Source organism: Myripristis murdjan, chromosome 19, assembly GCF_902150065.1.
Source record: "Myripristis murdjan chromosome 19, fMyrMur1.1, whole genome shotgun sequence".
Classification (NCBI taxonomy): Eukaryota; Metazoa; Chordata; class Actinopteri; order Holocentriformes; family Holocentridae; genus Myripristis; species Myripristis murdjan.
The window spans coordinates 10,302,872-10,319,095 of NC_043998.1; the positions used below are offsets into that span (position 1 = coordinate 10,302,872).

The 16,224-nt window shown below is 43.3% G+C and overlaps 1 protein-coding gene across 2 annotated transcripts; it reads left to right on the top strand.

Annotated features, from left to right (window-relative positions):
• The first annotated feature begins 4,234 nt into the window (after positions 1–4,234).
• On the top strand, positions 4,235–16,130 carry atp2a1l (ATPase sarcoplasmic/endoplasmic reticulum Ca2+ transporting 1, like). Of its 2 annotated transcripts, XM_030077808.1 has the most exons (24): positions 4,235–4,484; positions 5,608–5,625; positions 6,130–6,212; positions 7,680–7,784; positions 8,484–8,622; positions 9,453–9,533; positions 9,648–9,733; positions 9,825–10,122; positions 10,287–10,453; positions 10,617–10,705; positions 10,824–10,926; positions 11,023–11,154; positions 11,467–11,583; positions 11,685–11,903; positions 12,029–12,140; positions 12,347–12,570; positions 12,769–12,989; positions 13,206–13,408; positions 13,537–13,622; positions 13,711–13,844; positions 14,009–14,126; positions 14,326–14,443; positions 14,825–14,870; positions 15,810–16,130. In XM_030077808.1, exons 1-23 carry the CDS (start codon positions 4,367–4,369, stop codon positions 14,827–14,829), a joined length of 2,976 nt encoding a protein of 991 aa, XP_029933668.1. In that variant the 5' UTR covers positions 4,235–4,366; the 3' UTR covers positions 14,830–14,870; positions 15,810–16,130. The 2 variants fall into 2 exon arrangements, with proteins under 2 accessions (XP_029933668.1, XP_029933667.1); XM_030077807.1 differs by lacking the exon at positions 14,825–14,870.
• Positions 16,131–16,224: the final 94 nt, after the last annotated feature.

Here is a 16,224-nt window from a genome sequence, read left to right on the forward strand (position 1 = left end):
GTGCCAGTGAGACGGTGGGGGTTGGCGCTTATGGTTGTCCAGGCCTGCCTAGGTCACATCGTAGTAGTCTATACGCAGAGTACACGCAGAGACTACTGACACTTAACCGATAGACAGAGAGGGAGGATGGAGGGGAGCAAGGGAGAAACCCTATCCTACTGGGATATTGAGTTAAATGTCACTGCTCTGCCCTGAGGGAGACACTGACAGGCCGACCCCTTTCACAGCCCCCAAATCTCAGAGGTCAGAACGGCTATACAACAGCTGAGGCCTGGAGAGAGCGGGTGGGTGAAGGAGAGGAGCAGGCAGAGCAAAACAAATATAAAAGGTTTAAATAACATATCTAGGAGCAAAAAAAAAGTTCATATAAAGCCACTGTCTACCCTTTAATGTATGATAAGCAGCAGTGAAATTCACTCGTTGAAGTGTAGTGTGCATAACATGATGTATGGGAATTTATTATAACATACACAACATTTTGATCAGATGTGTTGCTATATGTAGTATCACTAATCATTCCATAGCTGTTGAAGTGTCGGTGCAATCTAAAGGGATCGTATTATATTCTAAATGAAATTAAATATGAACTCAAACATTAACTTAGGTGCTCATAATTATTTTTTTCCCCAAATATATTTGCAACTAGAATAGGTATATACAAATGTACGCTCTCACATTTGGTGTAAATTTATTTAATCGTTCTGATCCTGAGCATTTCCCCACTAAAGCAATGTGGCACATGTTTCCCCCTCCCTTTATGGGTGCTGCTCTCTTCTACAGTATAGATCATCTACTGTACCTTTGGGGGGCTGAATTGCCCCTCACCAGCAGATGGCCAGATGGTTGGGGTCAGTAGGTCACCAGCAGCTGATGGAACACTTCAAGGCCTGCACTACAGAAAAACTTCCCATTTTAGTAATGCAGCGTAGAGGGGCAGAGCCACCTTGAAATCCTTTGATGTGCAGCTGGTTCATGCTCCTACTATAAGTAATACACTGAATGAAATTTCTTTTTTTTCACATAGTTTTGTATATAGTGTATTATGCTGATTTATTCAGCTGGTTACTGTAAATGAGATTCATATGATATTGAACATTTGTTGAAAAACTCCACAAAGCAAGGCACATACTGTCTGCTCTATTTAAACAATATTAATTGAATAATTTAATCCCGATCCTCTAGAATTTTCTTTTTAGACAGCTTGTTTCAGGCTTAACTTGGTCACAATACAGATTTTCCTGGAGGTGTCCCAATGGGGCTGTTCCATGCACATTTAAAAAAAAAAAATCACAGGGAAAACCGATGTCAGCTCCTCTTGGACAAAAAACAGGGAGCGATGACGACTTTGGTGCAACAATCTCAATGTGTGTTTGCAGCAGCATTTACAGGAATTAAAAAAAAAAAAAAAGGTTCTGTCAAATCTGATTTGCAACATCTTGCTTTTGAACACATCACTATGAGCTTTCTGACGCAGATCCGATTATATTTTCTATAGCTATTCAATGCTGACTAAGTGATTTAACAAATGATGTTGAGGAATGTCAAATCAGTAAACACTAACTGCATTAACGCCTTACACAAAGACACAAATGGGTTGTTTAAGGCCACGGCTTCCTGTGGCTGGCCATTGTTGACCTTCAGGAGAAATTTGCAGCTGTCAACGTATGCATCTTTTTGAATAGTGACAACAGGGCGATAACATTAGTCCATTATACTACCTCATAGCCTCAATAGCTTACATGTTTGGACTGCATATCCAGTCTGTCCCCAATTGTCCACATCACCAGTGAAAAATAATGATAGAAAAATTCTTAGGTAAACAACCAAATTGGGACAAATTTGTAGGATTTCAGTAGGTTGTGCACTAATTATGACAATGAATGCATTTTGAAACTGAAATTCACTTCTAAACTTCTATTTTAACTGCAGCTGGAAAGGTAAAGTGCAGAATATTGTTTGTTCTCGTTGTTGTTTACCCAACCTTTTTTGTTAGAGCCCAATAACGTCTAGCAAATAATACAGTAAACAGATAACATTAAAAGTGTATCTGTCGAATATGGTGAGCAGTGACCACAGGTGCTTTTACAGCAACACCTGTCAGTTTATTGATTAGCAACAGCAACTTGGATTCCAAGGACTCTGCTGTCCCACCGAGCAGGTTCAGGGAGGAGGGGGGGGGATGTTTACTGCTGTTAAAACAAGTAGTAAATCAACAGCCTCTGAGCTCCACATTATCTTGAATATTAAAGTGAGCGTCTGTGTTTTTACAGTGTGCCTGGACTTATTTGCGTGGCGCTGACACTGAGCTAAGAAAAGAACACCAGTTCTTCTCTGCTTCATGTTTGTCAGAGAAAGAGAGTTATGTAACTTTTCTGTGATTTGTCAATAGTCTTCTGAGGGGTTTTGCAATAACGAAACTCGTACTGTATGTTGTTTGTATTTACAGCTCATGTGCAGCGAAGAAAGAAACAAGTGTTCTTTGTCAATATTCACAACTATTAAAAAAAAAAAAACAAAAAAACATTTTGACCATTGGGGAACAAAAATATCATGTGAAATAAAGCACCTTTTATTACTAACCAATTGTTATCACTATTTTTTATGCTGAGCTGGCACCAGACAAAACAATAGCCATGTACACCATCAAAACTACAACTACACTGAAGATTAATGCACAGCCAGATTTGAGTAAATCAGTGCTAACAAAAAAAAAAAAAAAAAAAAAAAAAAAAAAAAGCAGTACTCCCATAACTAACTGGCAGGAGTGAGGGCCAAGCCTAAAGAGAGCTTTGTCTAAACAAAGCATAGACAGTTTCTAATTAAGACTGCTCCATGAATTCTTCATAATCAGAAGAATTCTGATGAGAGCTTGACAAAAGAGTCAAGCTTTTTGGGCTTCCTCCAAACTGCTTTTTTTCTGAATCTGTTTGGGACAAATAGCAAAAGCAATTTGGTAACTGTTGCAGCAGGGAGTAAATAATGAATAATCAGACCCAGAATGACCTTGTGCATGAAGGTGAATGAATCAATGAGACTACGAGTGGACAGATCAGGCCGATCAACCCGATTACTCAAGGCGGAATGATAGGTCAGGGTTTGTTAAATCGTGTATGCTGACTTGCCAGTGACTGAACAAGTGCTCTGGATCCACCACAAGAGGCCATTGTGCCTCGCTGGATGGCAGTTCTGTGGACGGATCATCTGGCGCTCGTCTACTTAAGCCGTGCCATATCTCCCGACTGCCTTCCCTTCCTCATAAAAAAAAAGGAGAGATAAAACTTGATCCGCCTGTATCTGCAGCCGGGGTTGCTCCTCCGCGGTGCGATAGTATAACACGTTGGCTTCCCTCTTGGCATTCCTGTCCCCCAGCAGCCATTCCTCTCCAACATTATCACTTTTCTTATTTATTCTTTCATTCTTCTTCCCCTCTCCAGCTGTATCTGTCTACCTCTGTTACCTCAACTATTTTCAGATGAGTTAACCGGGTTCCCCACATTGATTTTGTGTCAATTTTGCTTGTTTGCCAAGACCCGAGTGTGCATCAGTTCTATAGAGCTCCGGACAAATGTGCAATTATAGCGCATGGCGGTCTTAGTGTTGATGATATCAGATTATGTAATTCTGTTGCTGGATTAAGCAATGTGATGTTCCCTGAGCCTCATGCGTCAGTATGCCACCTTGGTCACCCCATACTATCCGTGTAAGTGCTCCCAACTTGTGCTTGTACTAAATTAACCTTCTGCCAACCCTCCCTGTTCCTTCTTCATTCTCTCACTCTGTGTGTAGTTCTCTCTCTCTCTCTTTGGCTCGGCCCCCTTCCTCAGCAGAGACCAGTTGAGCCGTCACTCAATGCCCCCCCCCTCGTCCTCCCCTCTGGACGATCTTCTGTCTCACTCTCTCACCTTCTCCCTTCTCCTTATTCCACTGACCATGCATGTTCCAAAAACAGATTTCATTTTCATCCATGGTACACCCCCTCCTTCCCAAACCCCCCCTCCACCCCTTGCACCACCACACTCGCATCACCTCCCTCCCAAATTCAAGTCTCAGTTCCTGTCCAAGTCCACCATCTCACCTCCCCATTGCTCCACCTCGAGCCCCACCCTCACCCCCCATGTCTCCCATGCTGGAATTTGGAGGCGTGTGTCAGCGGGGTGTCCACCAATCATGTACCCCTTGGTGGTATAAAACCCTGAGCATTTGTGAGCTAATTCGCTCTTTCTGTCAGTCCAGCACTCCTGAATCGGAGGGTGCCACACTTTTAGGAAAGGGTGGTGGACCAAGGGTGAAAACTGCAGATATCAACAAAGAAGTAAAAGAGCACGGATAGACGCGGTTAGACACCCATTCTGTCTATCCAACAAGGATGGAGAACGCACACACGAAGGCCCCGGCAGAGTGCCTGGCTTACTTCGGGGTGAACGAGAACACTGGTCTCACTCCCGATCAGTTCAAGAAGAACCTGGCCAAGCATGGCTACAATGGTGAGAGTGTGGGCATCGGGGACAGGGTGGGAGGCCAGCTGGTGGGAGACTAGAGCAACTAGAGCAACTTCTCACTCCAAAGCTGGAGATAGATTTGAATGTTTGCATTTATAGTTTTGCATTAAGTTGATTGCTTGGTTCTGAAAGTGTCTGAAACAGCTGATCGTTGCACTGCCTGATTGGAGCGGTCAGCAACACTTGAGTTTTCAGAGAACAACTACCAGACGGGTTGAGGTTTTGTACTGGATGCTTTTTTAGAGAGGAGTTGCAACAGCTGGTAGAAATGCAGAGGCACTGAGAAGCAGAGACTTTGAGGGCTTTGAAGAGCTATTTAAAGATAGCAAAAGAAGATGGCTGGAGAGCGAGAGAGACAGGTGATGGCTCAAGAAGCTTCCTGGGTGATATATGGGGCGGGCGTTAACAGGAGAGGTGGATAATTTTAGGCAGGGTGAAAAGGGGAGGTCCTTAGATGGGTTAAGTGATCTGGAATATGATTGCTAATCAATAGCAATTGGAATGACAAACCAGATACCAACGGCTTTGTAATATAGCAGTGCAGTTCAAAAGCTGTAAGAGTTTTGTGATTTTCACTTTGCGGTCATTGTCTCACGGTGATCTTTTTGTGTCTATGGAACAGCTGAGTCAGCTGTCACTCAGCACACTCATGCTGCAAATACTGATATTGTATTTTGTTGTAAAGTCAGTAGTGTGGGAATTCATAAAGTGGCCAGCCATCTTAAAGAAATTTTCATTTGGTCAAGCCAAGTGAGGAATCAGACATGTGTAACACATGGCAACTGATATTTCAATTAAGTCTGAATACAGACTTTAGTGGCTTTTTAAATCTGTGTTTCTTGCAAAATAACTTGAAGTCATCGGATGCCACACACACAGTTAAGAGGCTTATAGAATTTGGAAGAAGGTGCACGTTTTTGTCAGATTTATCATCTTCTATTAAAATATAAATATTACTGTCAGACACAATTTTTCTCCCAAACCCTAGTTACATTTGAAAATGTTTCTACTTGTATGATGCTCAACTTAAATTGTTGCTAACCATCTTTTTATTTTTATTTTTTTCACTCTTCCCGGCTCCCTTCTCTGGTCTTGTGTCCAACCCCAGAGTTGCCTGCTGAGGAGGGTAAGTGTTTATCCAGCCACAATAATAAAATGTGTCAGAGAATTTGAACAGGAGGTTATTGATATAGGTTTAGGAAACCTGATTTACAAATACCTGAAGCAGATGGGACAGCCCTCTCAGACTCCCTAAACTGGCCCTAGCACAAAGCCAATAAATCTAATTAGGGAGGTAATAAAAACACACATGCAACATATTAATTATGAAATGTCTGGAACAGTATTGTGTAATCCCCATGCTCTAGCGTAATCCTACTTGTAATTGGACATCAACCATTTCTCTTGCCACAGAGATGGTTGATTATAAGTAATGCATATCATATTTTAATCCTTCCACCTTCTCGTATGCCATCCAAGAACATATGCACAGATTCATATCATACACATTTCTCCACACACTTCATTGTATTTTCACTTGTAGCTTTCACTGAGCCCATTCAGCCTTTCTGATTGTTACACACTGTCCTCTTTATTCATTTTCTTTCTCTGCCTCTCCCCTCTCGCCCAGGTAAGAGCATCTGGGAGCTGATTGCTGAGCAGTTCGAGGACTTGCTTGTCAGGATTCTGCTGCTCGCTGCTTGCATCTCTTTTGTGAGTAAACGACTGCTACTCATCATTCATTCTAAGCATCATATCATTTTCTACATTTAACTGCAGCTATTCCTGTTATTCCAGCTTTAAACTTAAAGTAACAGGAGCTGAATTTATAGTAGCCATAATAGTAGTAATGAATCCCTTGGCATCCATGAGACACCTTGTAACATCATGTAACTTTATCATTATAGTGAAGTTATTATAACACAACTTCTGCAGACTTTATATTTATCAGAACAATCTCTTTGGAGTGAGGTGTGCAAGTTAGCAATGATTTTGTTTTCTTCTTGCACAAAGTAGGCCTACATTTCGGAGTCGTCTTCCTTGAACTCTCAAGTTGCCGTCTTGAGTTGTCATCTTGTAACAGCCCAGTCATTGCATCTGACTTTAAGACCCAGCATGCTATAACCCGACACACACATTCATCTAAGGAGCAAGCATTTGTGTAACTAATCATTGCTGTCTTGTCACTTTGTCAGACAACTTTGTTTCCCCCTCTAATCTCCCCACCCCTCTGTATTTTTGAGGAACGGAACTTGGGAGGGGGGAGACAGATTGAGAGGGCTTGTAGGAGGTGTATTAATTCCTATCCCTAGCTTTCCACTCCTTCGGGCAGCTGTCAGGATGGCCTTAGAAGGCGAATATTGAGGAGCCAGTGAGAGATGGGGGTCAGGGAAGTCTAGGGGGGCTGAGGGGCAAGGGTTTATTTTAAGAAAGCCTCAAGCCGAGGAGAGAAACTGAATCCTTCGGGAAAGGTCAGGACTGAAGGAAGGAACGAGGAGCCTCTGCAGAAGTAGAGAGGGTTGAAGTGGATAGGAGCTCGGAGTTATGGGACATTGAGATCGAATTAATAAGGATTATGTAATCGTACTATGACATACAGAAATATTATCATATCAGTTGTCAAAATAGCTGATCAGAGGTTAACACTGGACAACATGTGAAAAACACATGTCAGAGCACAGATGGAAAAAAAGAAATGAAGGAAAGGTGTAGATACGCTGTCTTAGATGCATTAGAATTGAAAATGGCCCTCATAATCTAACCCATAACAGTCTCACAAATGTGAAAACATTTTTTCCTCATGTTCACATTTTTTGAAAATATTTGAATTCAGTCTGAAGATGTGCAAAAGTGCACATGTACCTGCAAGCACACAACACTATAACCCTTTCATAATCTTCATGACTGCCTCCAGAATCCTCAGAAATTGACCTTTTGACCCTTTTGTCACATTTTACACTGAGGATTTGAGGCTGGAGGGAGGTTTTAATTGAGAAAAGACTATAAATCTTTGGAGCATTTTAGTGGCCTATTAGCAATACATACAGTACAGAATGGTAGTTGTATTGTGTTCATGTATATTGTCTGTCTTAGAGGTGTTCACTGTTGTCTTCACAAACAGCAGGAAATGATTTTGCACTAATGTTAACACTCATTTGGTATTTGCCACTCTGACCTCAGGTGCTGGCTTGGTTTGAGGAAGGTGAGGAGACCGTCACCGCCTTTGTGGAACCCTTCGTCATCCTTCTTATCCTCATCGCTAACGCCGTTGTTGGAGTGTGGCAGGTCAGTGATGAGGCCCGGCATGTTGAGCAATGAGATGTATCAATTGCAGCGATGACAGACTGAACAGGGGTTAGAGTTACCGTCATATTTCCTACCAAGAAGTGGTTGCTCAACTGAAACATATGAGCTCAAAATAGTTATTGTGAGCCACGCTGGCACTGTCATAAAATCTGAGGAATCTTAATCAAACAAAATCTTTTATTCACTCTATCATTAAAACAATAAATGAGCAAATATTATGGCAAAATTACCTGTCCTTATAGGATATTTATTGAATATTATGGGAATATGTCATGATTGCAGAGGAGGAAAAAAAATTAAAATTGAATAAGGTCACTATAAAATCACTTTTGAGGTATTATTTTGTTAGTGGTCGCTGATCTGTGCTTTCATTTAATGTTTCTAGCTCCTATGTCCAGTTTATGTTTTGACTGGGACGTCTGTTTTGACTACAGGCAAAGGATGACTCAGATTATGTGTGCCGTTCGCCTCTACATGCATGCCATTAAGATCTTGGCAAGCTTACAGGCTTTAGTCAGTGAGGGGGTCTTCCCTTTACCACCGAAAGCACTGAGTTGTACTGCCCCAATGGCCAATGGCCTCATCCATATTTTTCCCACTGAAAATATAATTGATACGGAAAAAATATTCCCTCTTTTGTATTGACGGCGGTTGTGTCTTCTTGTGTGTGTGCCACAGGAGCGTAATGCTGAGGATGCCATCGAGGCTCTCAAGGAGTACGAGCCTGAGATGGGCAAGGTTTACCGTGCTGACAGAAAGAGTGTGCAGAGGATCAAGGCCAGAGAAATTGTCCCCGGAGATATTGTGGAGGTGTCCGGTAAGAAATTATTGTCCTCCATCTGGATGGTTATTTTTTTAAATCCCCCCAGTTCTCCCAGTTTGATATGGAAATATTCAGTCAGGTCAGTTTGGTAACAAAAGAATGAGCTGTGTGAAACGCTGTAGTCACAGGATAATTAAAATGTAGTTATGGAAAGACACTTTGGGCATCAGTGATCATTTTTTAATAATAATAATTCATGACTGAATATATGTGCATGCAAAAAGACAACGGGAAAACCTCCTGTCTTTTTTAAGCAACAAGAGGGGAAGGGGGGGGCTGGGGTGGCGGGGTGGAGTAGCACTGCTGTGAAAACATGCTGAGCTAAGGAAAACAAATTCATGAGTATAAATACCCCCGCTAGCACCTGCCCCACCTCCTCTTCCCCTCTCTCCCGTTGCCCACTTCTGTTCATTTATCAGCGTCCACCTGTTGCTCCTCAGGCTGGCTATTCTCATTTCCCTGCTCCCCTCCCCCCCTCACCCACTGTTCATTTTGATTGGAGCAGGCATGTGCCAGCTGAAGCTCTGTCCCAGTCAGGTGTCTACGGATTAGCTACATGAAATGAATTAGTCCTCTGTTTATTTTTCTGGATGTTTTTGATAAGCATTATTTTCCCATTGCTGGTTTCTGAATTTTTTTTTTTTTTTTTTTTTTTGAAATTTCCTGGCCAACATAATCCCTGAAATATGTCACGTGTCACAATAGTTGTGCTGGTTTTGTGCTTAAATTAAGCAATTAGAGAATTCATGCATTCCTTGGCACTTTGACAGAAATAATATAAACTTGTTTTAATGATGGCTTCTGTGTCTGTGTGATTCCCACAGTTGGTGACAAAGTTCCCGCTGACATCAGGATTGTTTCCATCAAGTCCACCACCCTCCGTGTTGACCAGTCCATCCTTACTGGTGAGGTTATTAGAAAGCTGAAGTGTTATAAGGTCTGCTGATAGGTGTGTCTTTGTGCCAGTTTGAATATTTTTTTTTGCCCTTGTTGAAATAATTTTCTCTTTTCCCTCTCAGGTGAGTCTGTCAGTGTGATCAAGCACACTGAGTCTGTGCCCGACCCCAGAGCTGTCAACCAGGACAAGAAGAACATGCTTTTCTCTGTAAGTGTCCTACTAATAATTTGTCCTTCTGTCTTTGCTGTAGTAGTTATGTCTGGGTCCTTACCCTGCTCTTCCTCTTTCTTCTCTGTAGGGCACCAACATCGCTGCCGGCAAGGCCATTGGTGTGGCTGTGGCTACCGGAGTCTCCACTGAAATTGGCAAAATCCGTGATCAGATGGCCGCCACCGAGCAGGAGAAGACTCCTCTGCAGGCCAAGCTGGATGAGTTCGGCGAGCAGCTGTCCAAGGTTATCTCCCTGATCTGCGTTGCTGTCTGGGCAATCAACATCGGCCACTTCAACGACCCCGTCCACGGTGGCTCATGGATCCGTGGTGCCGTCTACTACTTCAAGATCGCTGTTGCCCTGGCTGTGGCTGCCATTCCCGAGGGTGAGAGGCAGCAGGACATATAAAAACAGAATTTAAAAAAACAATATAATATTTGGCTGATAGATTAGGACAGTTGAGGAAGATGTCTCTAAACGTGTGCCCTCTCAGTTTTTTCCCTCCATCACTGGTACATCACATTCATAGTTCTTATCAATTTCCCCCAGGTCTGCCCGCTGTCATCACCACCTGCCTGGCTCTGGGTACCCGCCGTATGGCCAAGAAGAACGCCATTGTCAGAAGCCTGCCCTCTGTGGAGACCCTGGGCTGCACCTCCGTCATCTGCTCAGACAAGACTGGCACCCTCACCACCAACCAGATGTGTGTGACCAAGGTGGGTACCCAGTATGCCACAAACTACACATTTTTCCACAGAAAGAAAACACATCTATCATACAGACAAGTGTAAACCCTAATATACGGCCAATTCATTTTTCTACATATGTTTTGATCCGTACGCATGATGCAATTAAAATGTTTTGTTTCTTGCTCCATAGATGTTCATCATCAAGAACGTTGATGGCGACCATGTTGACCTTGATGCCTTCGACATCTCTGGCTCCAAGTACACCCCTGAGGGCGAGGTGTAAGTTTGCTTTTAATGCCATGTATCATCAGTCAAAATACAGTGAACACTGGACACTGAAGTGTACATACATCCTCTCCATTTGTAATTCATTTGTCATTCCCCCTCTATCTCTCAGTTCCCAGGGAGGTTCCAAGACCAACTGCAGTGCATACGACGGCCTTGTTGAGCTGTCTACCATCTGCGCTCTGTGCAATGACTCCTCTCTGGACTACAACGAGGTAAAAATCCGTATTTTGAAATGACTTTGAAAAGTGACATCCATCATTTTGCTCTTACTGTACATTTAACCCATTGCTCTGTCTTCCTTCCACCAGGCCAAGAAGATCTATGAGAAGGTCGGTGAGGCTACTGAGACTGCTCTGAGCTGCCTGGTTGAGAAGATGAACGTGTTCAACACCAACGTCAAGAACCTGTCCAAGATTGAGAGAGCCAATGCTTGCTGTGGAGTAAGTTTCTTCTTGACCTCTGCCACATACCTGATCTCTCTATGTCCTGCTTCACCTAACCTTCCCCTGATGTATCTTCAAGCTTTCAATTTTAATGGATGTCCTTCTCATTCTTAGCCTCGGAAACAACAACAACAACAACAACAACAAAAACGCATAGCATATGCAATGACATAACAAACTTTGCATTTGGACACTATTTGATACATGAAACGGTCACCATTCATAATTTGAAATCAGATGTTTTTAGACATAGTGTGGCCAGGTTGACTGTTTGTCTTCTGACTATTAACTCTCTGCGTCATCCAACAGGTGGTCAAGCAGCTGATGAAGAAGAACTTCACTCTGGAGTTCTCCCGTGACAGGAAGTCCATGTCTGTGTACTGCACCCCTGCTAAGGGTGATGGTGGCGCCAAGATGTTCGTGAAGGTTAGTGTTCTCTCTCTTTCTCTGGCCAGATACATCCACTGGAAAAATCCTTATCAGCAAGTGGCAAACCATTCATGTCCTCATCCCTGTTTGTCCCACAGGGTGCCCCTGAGGGTGTGATTGATAGGTGCGCATATGTCCGTGTTGGCACCACCCGCGTTCCCCTGACTAATGCCATCAAGGAAAAGATCATGGCTGTGATCAAGGACTGGGGTACTGGCCGTGACACCCTGCGTTGCCTGGCCCTGGCCACTCGTGACACCCCACTGAAGCTTGATGAGATGAATCTTGAGGACTCTACCAGATTCGCCGACTACGAGGTGAGAATTGAAAACGTGAAACTGATGGGAATTTGATTAGAAGCTGTATGCATAGACTTGTGGCTAAAGGTATAACAAAATAAGGTTTCCATGAGCCCAGCCTCACCCCCTGTGTCCCTCCCCAGACTGACCTGACCTTCGTTGGCTGTGTGGGTATGCTGGATCCCCCTCGTAAGGAGGTTACTGGCTCCATTGAGCTGTGCAGAGCTGCTGGAATCCGTGTCATTATGATCACTGGTTAGTCAGTCCTTATTGCATCTTTTGGACCCCTTTTGTTATATATGTCTAAGGTGTATTGTCTAGATATTAGATGTAGGAAACACATCTGAGAAATGTATATATTTATTAGACCCTGTTGCGTCTATTTTTAGAACAATTGTATCTGCTCCTCTAGTCTTAATGTCACTGGCTACCCACTAAACTGTTGATTGCCCCTATTTCAGGTGATAACAAGGGAACTGCTATTGCCATCTGCCGTCGTATTGGCATCTTCAGCGAGGAGGAGGATGTCTCTGGCAAGGCCTACACCGGACGTGAATTTGACGATCTGCCCAGTCACGAGCAGGCTGAAGCTGTGCGCAGGGCTTGCTGCTTTGCCCGTGTGGAGCCATCTCACAAGTCCAAGATTGTGGAGTTCCTGCAGGGTTACGATGATATTACTGCCATGGTGAGGAAAATTCAGCAGCACATGATAAAATGTGAACTTTCATGAACCATATTGTGTACTGCCAGGTCTTTTCAGCCATTCCATCTCTGTTTTAATGCACAGAACGTGTAGTGTTTCTTTGCTGAACTGTCTGCTGCGTATGTATGTGGTTAGAGAAGTCTGTGCTGAACCTGCACCTGCTCTCTCCTCCCAACCCAGACTGGTGATGGAGTGAACGATGCCCCCGCCCTGAAGAAGGCCGAGATTGGCATCGCCATGGGCTCTGGCACCGCCGTTGCCAAGTCTGCCTCTGAGATGGTCCTGGCTGACGACAACTTCTCTTCCATTGTGGCTGCTGTTGAGGAGGGCAGAGCTATCTACAACAACATGAAGCAGTTCATCCGCTACCTCATCTCCTCCAACGTCGGTGAGGTCGTCTGGTGAGTGGTTTTCAGTGCATTTCAGGTGAACGCTACACTGAGGGTCTGAGCGATAAACTGTGGAATAGTCACTCTGATCCACATCTAAGCTTTCCCTGTCCTTCCCTCTCTTGGTTTTTCTTGACATTCCTTGCCCTGGCTTTGTCTGCATCTCTAACCTCGGCCTTTCCTTTCCCCACCACCTTGGTCGATTCCTTCCTTTTTTCACCTCCTCAGTATCTTCCTGACTGCTGCTCTGGGTCTGCCCGAGGCTCTGATCCCTGTTCAGCTTCTGTGGGTCAACCTGGTGACTGACGGCCTGCCTGCCACCGCCCTGGGCTTCAACCCCCCTGACTTGGACATCATGGGCAAGGCTCCCCGTTCCCCCAAGGAGCCCCTGATCTCTGGCTGGCTGTTCTTCAGATACATGGCCATTGGTGGTAAGTAGGACTATGGATCTTTTCTATTCGTATTTTGCTCAAAATGTCTGGTTGTACTTGTCATGCAGTGGTGACAGAGTAGTTATGGGGACCAGCCTAACCAAGCTACTGTTTTCTTTTCTCAACAGGATATGTCGGTAGTGCTACTGTTGCTGCTGCCGCCTGGTGGTTCATGTATGATCCCACTGGCCCCGCCGTCACCTACCACCAGCTGGTAAGTATTTCTCACTCCCCCTCTCGCTCTGTCTCACATGCACACAAACACACACACATACATTAACCCCACCTTCCCTCCTCCACAGTCCCACTTCATGCAGTGCCACGATGAGAACGAGGACTTCACTGGCATTGAATGCGAAATCTTTGAGGCTTCTCCCCCCATGACCATGGCCCTGTCTGTGCTGGTCACCATTGAGATGTGCAACGCCCTCAACAGGTGCTCCTTCAGATGTGTTGGAATGCAATTTTCTCTGTAGTGTTTTTTTCAACAAATGAATCTTAGATTACTTTAGAAAATTGTAAAATACAAATATACTGCTTGAGTCTCCAGCGATTATTTCAGACAACCCTGACATTTTCCTCACCTTTCTTCCTCTCAAGCTTGTCTGAGAACCAGTCTCTGCTCCGCATGCCCCCATGGAGCAACTTCTGGCTGATTGCTGCCATGACCCTCTCCATGTCCCTCCACTTCATGATCATCTATGTTGACCCTCTGCCTGTAAGTCAGCTGCTGGGAAAGTCTCAGTCTCCTGGTTCAGGGAATGAGCCTCAGCACAGCCCTATAATAATCTGTCACCATTACAACAGGGGAACATCTCACCTGTCTCTCACAGTCATTTCACATGTCTAGATTTTTGTGACACACTTAGTGTGCATGTTGTCGCTTTCCACTGACTCCTCACTCGTCTGCCCCTCAGATGATCTTCAAGTTGACTCACCTGACGGTTGAGCAGTGGATGATGGTGCTGAAGCTTTCCTTCCCCGTCATCCTGATTGACGAGGTCCTGAAGTTCGTCGCCCGCAACTACGTTGAGGGTGAGTTGCCTCGCATTTGCACACATTCACACTGAACTCTGAACACACCGGTAGGAAAAAAAATAAACACATACATGGGATCATAACTGTTTTAAATCTCCTTGATGAGTTTTTGAAATTCTTTTTTGAAAATCTCTAATATCATTTGAAGTTTTCCTATTAATTCTGAATTAATGATTTAAGTATAATCCCTTTTATTAAAATGTTATTAGTCATTTCACTTAATTAATCCCTCTTTATTTTGTATTATTTGTACCATTTTCTTATCTAATTTAATTAATACCATCTTCATTTATTTAATCATTTCCATTACTCCCTGTCTCTAACCCTCCTGACCTCCATCTCTCTTTAACTCACTCACCCCTTTCTATTCATTTCCAGGCTAATTCAGTCAACCATCACACCATTAGACTGTAACTAAAACAAGGTATTCTACAGGCCGCAATGCTGGCGGCCGTCTGTGTGTATCTTACTGTGTATGTTAGCTGTTTTTGTCTTGCAAGTGTATGTACCAAGCCTTGCACATTTTTGTCCTCATTTATGTCTACATATGAAAACTGCAGTTCAGTGTGTGGGCTCTCCCCAGAATTCAGTTGCATGACAGTGTTTGGGCTCCACAAAATTATGCCTTGAAAAATAAATAAATTTTACATGGTTGAGCTGCAAATTAACAAGGCAGCACAGCCCCTGTTAAACTGTCTGCGGAGACCCCTATGTGCTGACCTCCTCCTTGGAGGTGTCTGTTTTCGTGCCATTTCCTCTCTGCTGCTCTGTATCAGCGAGGTGAATTAATCACCCCTTAGTGTTGTTGCTGTCGTCTGGACGGGGTTGTTGGGTTGTTTCTGTCTGTGGTGGTGGTCTGACCGGCGTCTGTTTCCGTATTTTTGTAAATATGCTTAATATTGCCTGTATCCCAGGAAGTCTTTTTGGCCCTTCTTCAAATGAATTGCCAAGACTGATGGCTCCCACGTGTAAGACCATCTATGAAATAATCGACCCATTTTTCTCAATTTCTGCCAATATTACTTTTTGGAAATACTAGTTTTCTGCAGAATGACATTGCATTTATACATACCTATCATGTAGGTAATTTAATATGTTGCATTGTCCCTTACATTATGTAAAGTATACTGGGCCTGCAAAAAAGCAAAAAAAAAAAGACTGTATTTTTACTCTGTACCAATGGCAGTCTAGTATCCTCACTTGCCAGCCTTGTATGTAATTTCTGGGCTGACTTGGTGAGACATGAAAATTTTTACATTATTCCATGTAATATGTTACACAGTATGTTATTCTTGAGTTGATAGGCGTTAACTATGCCAAAAATCCTTTCCCACTCTTATTTAACCTGTTTTCTGTTAACTAGCTAAAGAATCTAAATAGAGATGAAGAAGAGGATCTCAAGAGGAGGAGAGAAGAAGGTGGAGGAGAAGAAAAAAGGAGAAGATCACAACCAAAGAAGGGATCTCTAGAGAGCCAACCAATAGAAGAGAGAGGGAAAAACACAAAAACCTACAAAAAACAATAAAATACATTTTTAAAAAATCTACATAAAAATAACCTCTGTGTAAGGAAAGATATTAAATTAAAATGGAGGGACGTATCTCTGCTAGTAAAATATTCAAGTATTTAAGATTTTATTCTAAGAAATAAAGTATGTATTAAAAATGATTTTTTGTTAAACTTGGATATTCTCTACTGTTGTGTTTCTGTGTCCCCTGTCTATTTTCATATGATTTCCAGCTCATTACTTTTATTCTAGTCTTTCTCATGTCTCGTGC

Coding starts and splice junctions, on each gene's coding strand:
- atp2a1l (XM_030077807.1), top strand. CDS start 4,367: ATGGAGAACGCACACACGAAGGCCCCGGCAGAGTGCCTGGCTTACTTC. Junction 7,785..8,483: donor CCGTTGTTGGAGTGTGGCAG/GTCAGTGATGAG, acceptor TGTGTGCCACAG/GAGCGTAATGCTGAGGATGC. Junction 11,155..11,466: donor GAGCCAATGCTTGCTGTGGA/GTAAGTTTCTTC, acceptor GTCATCCAACAG/GTGGTCAAGCAGCTGATGAA.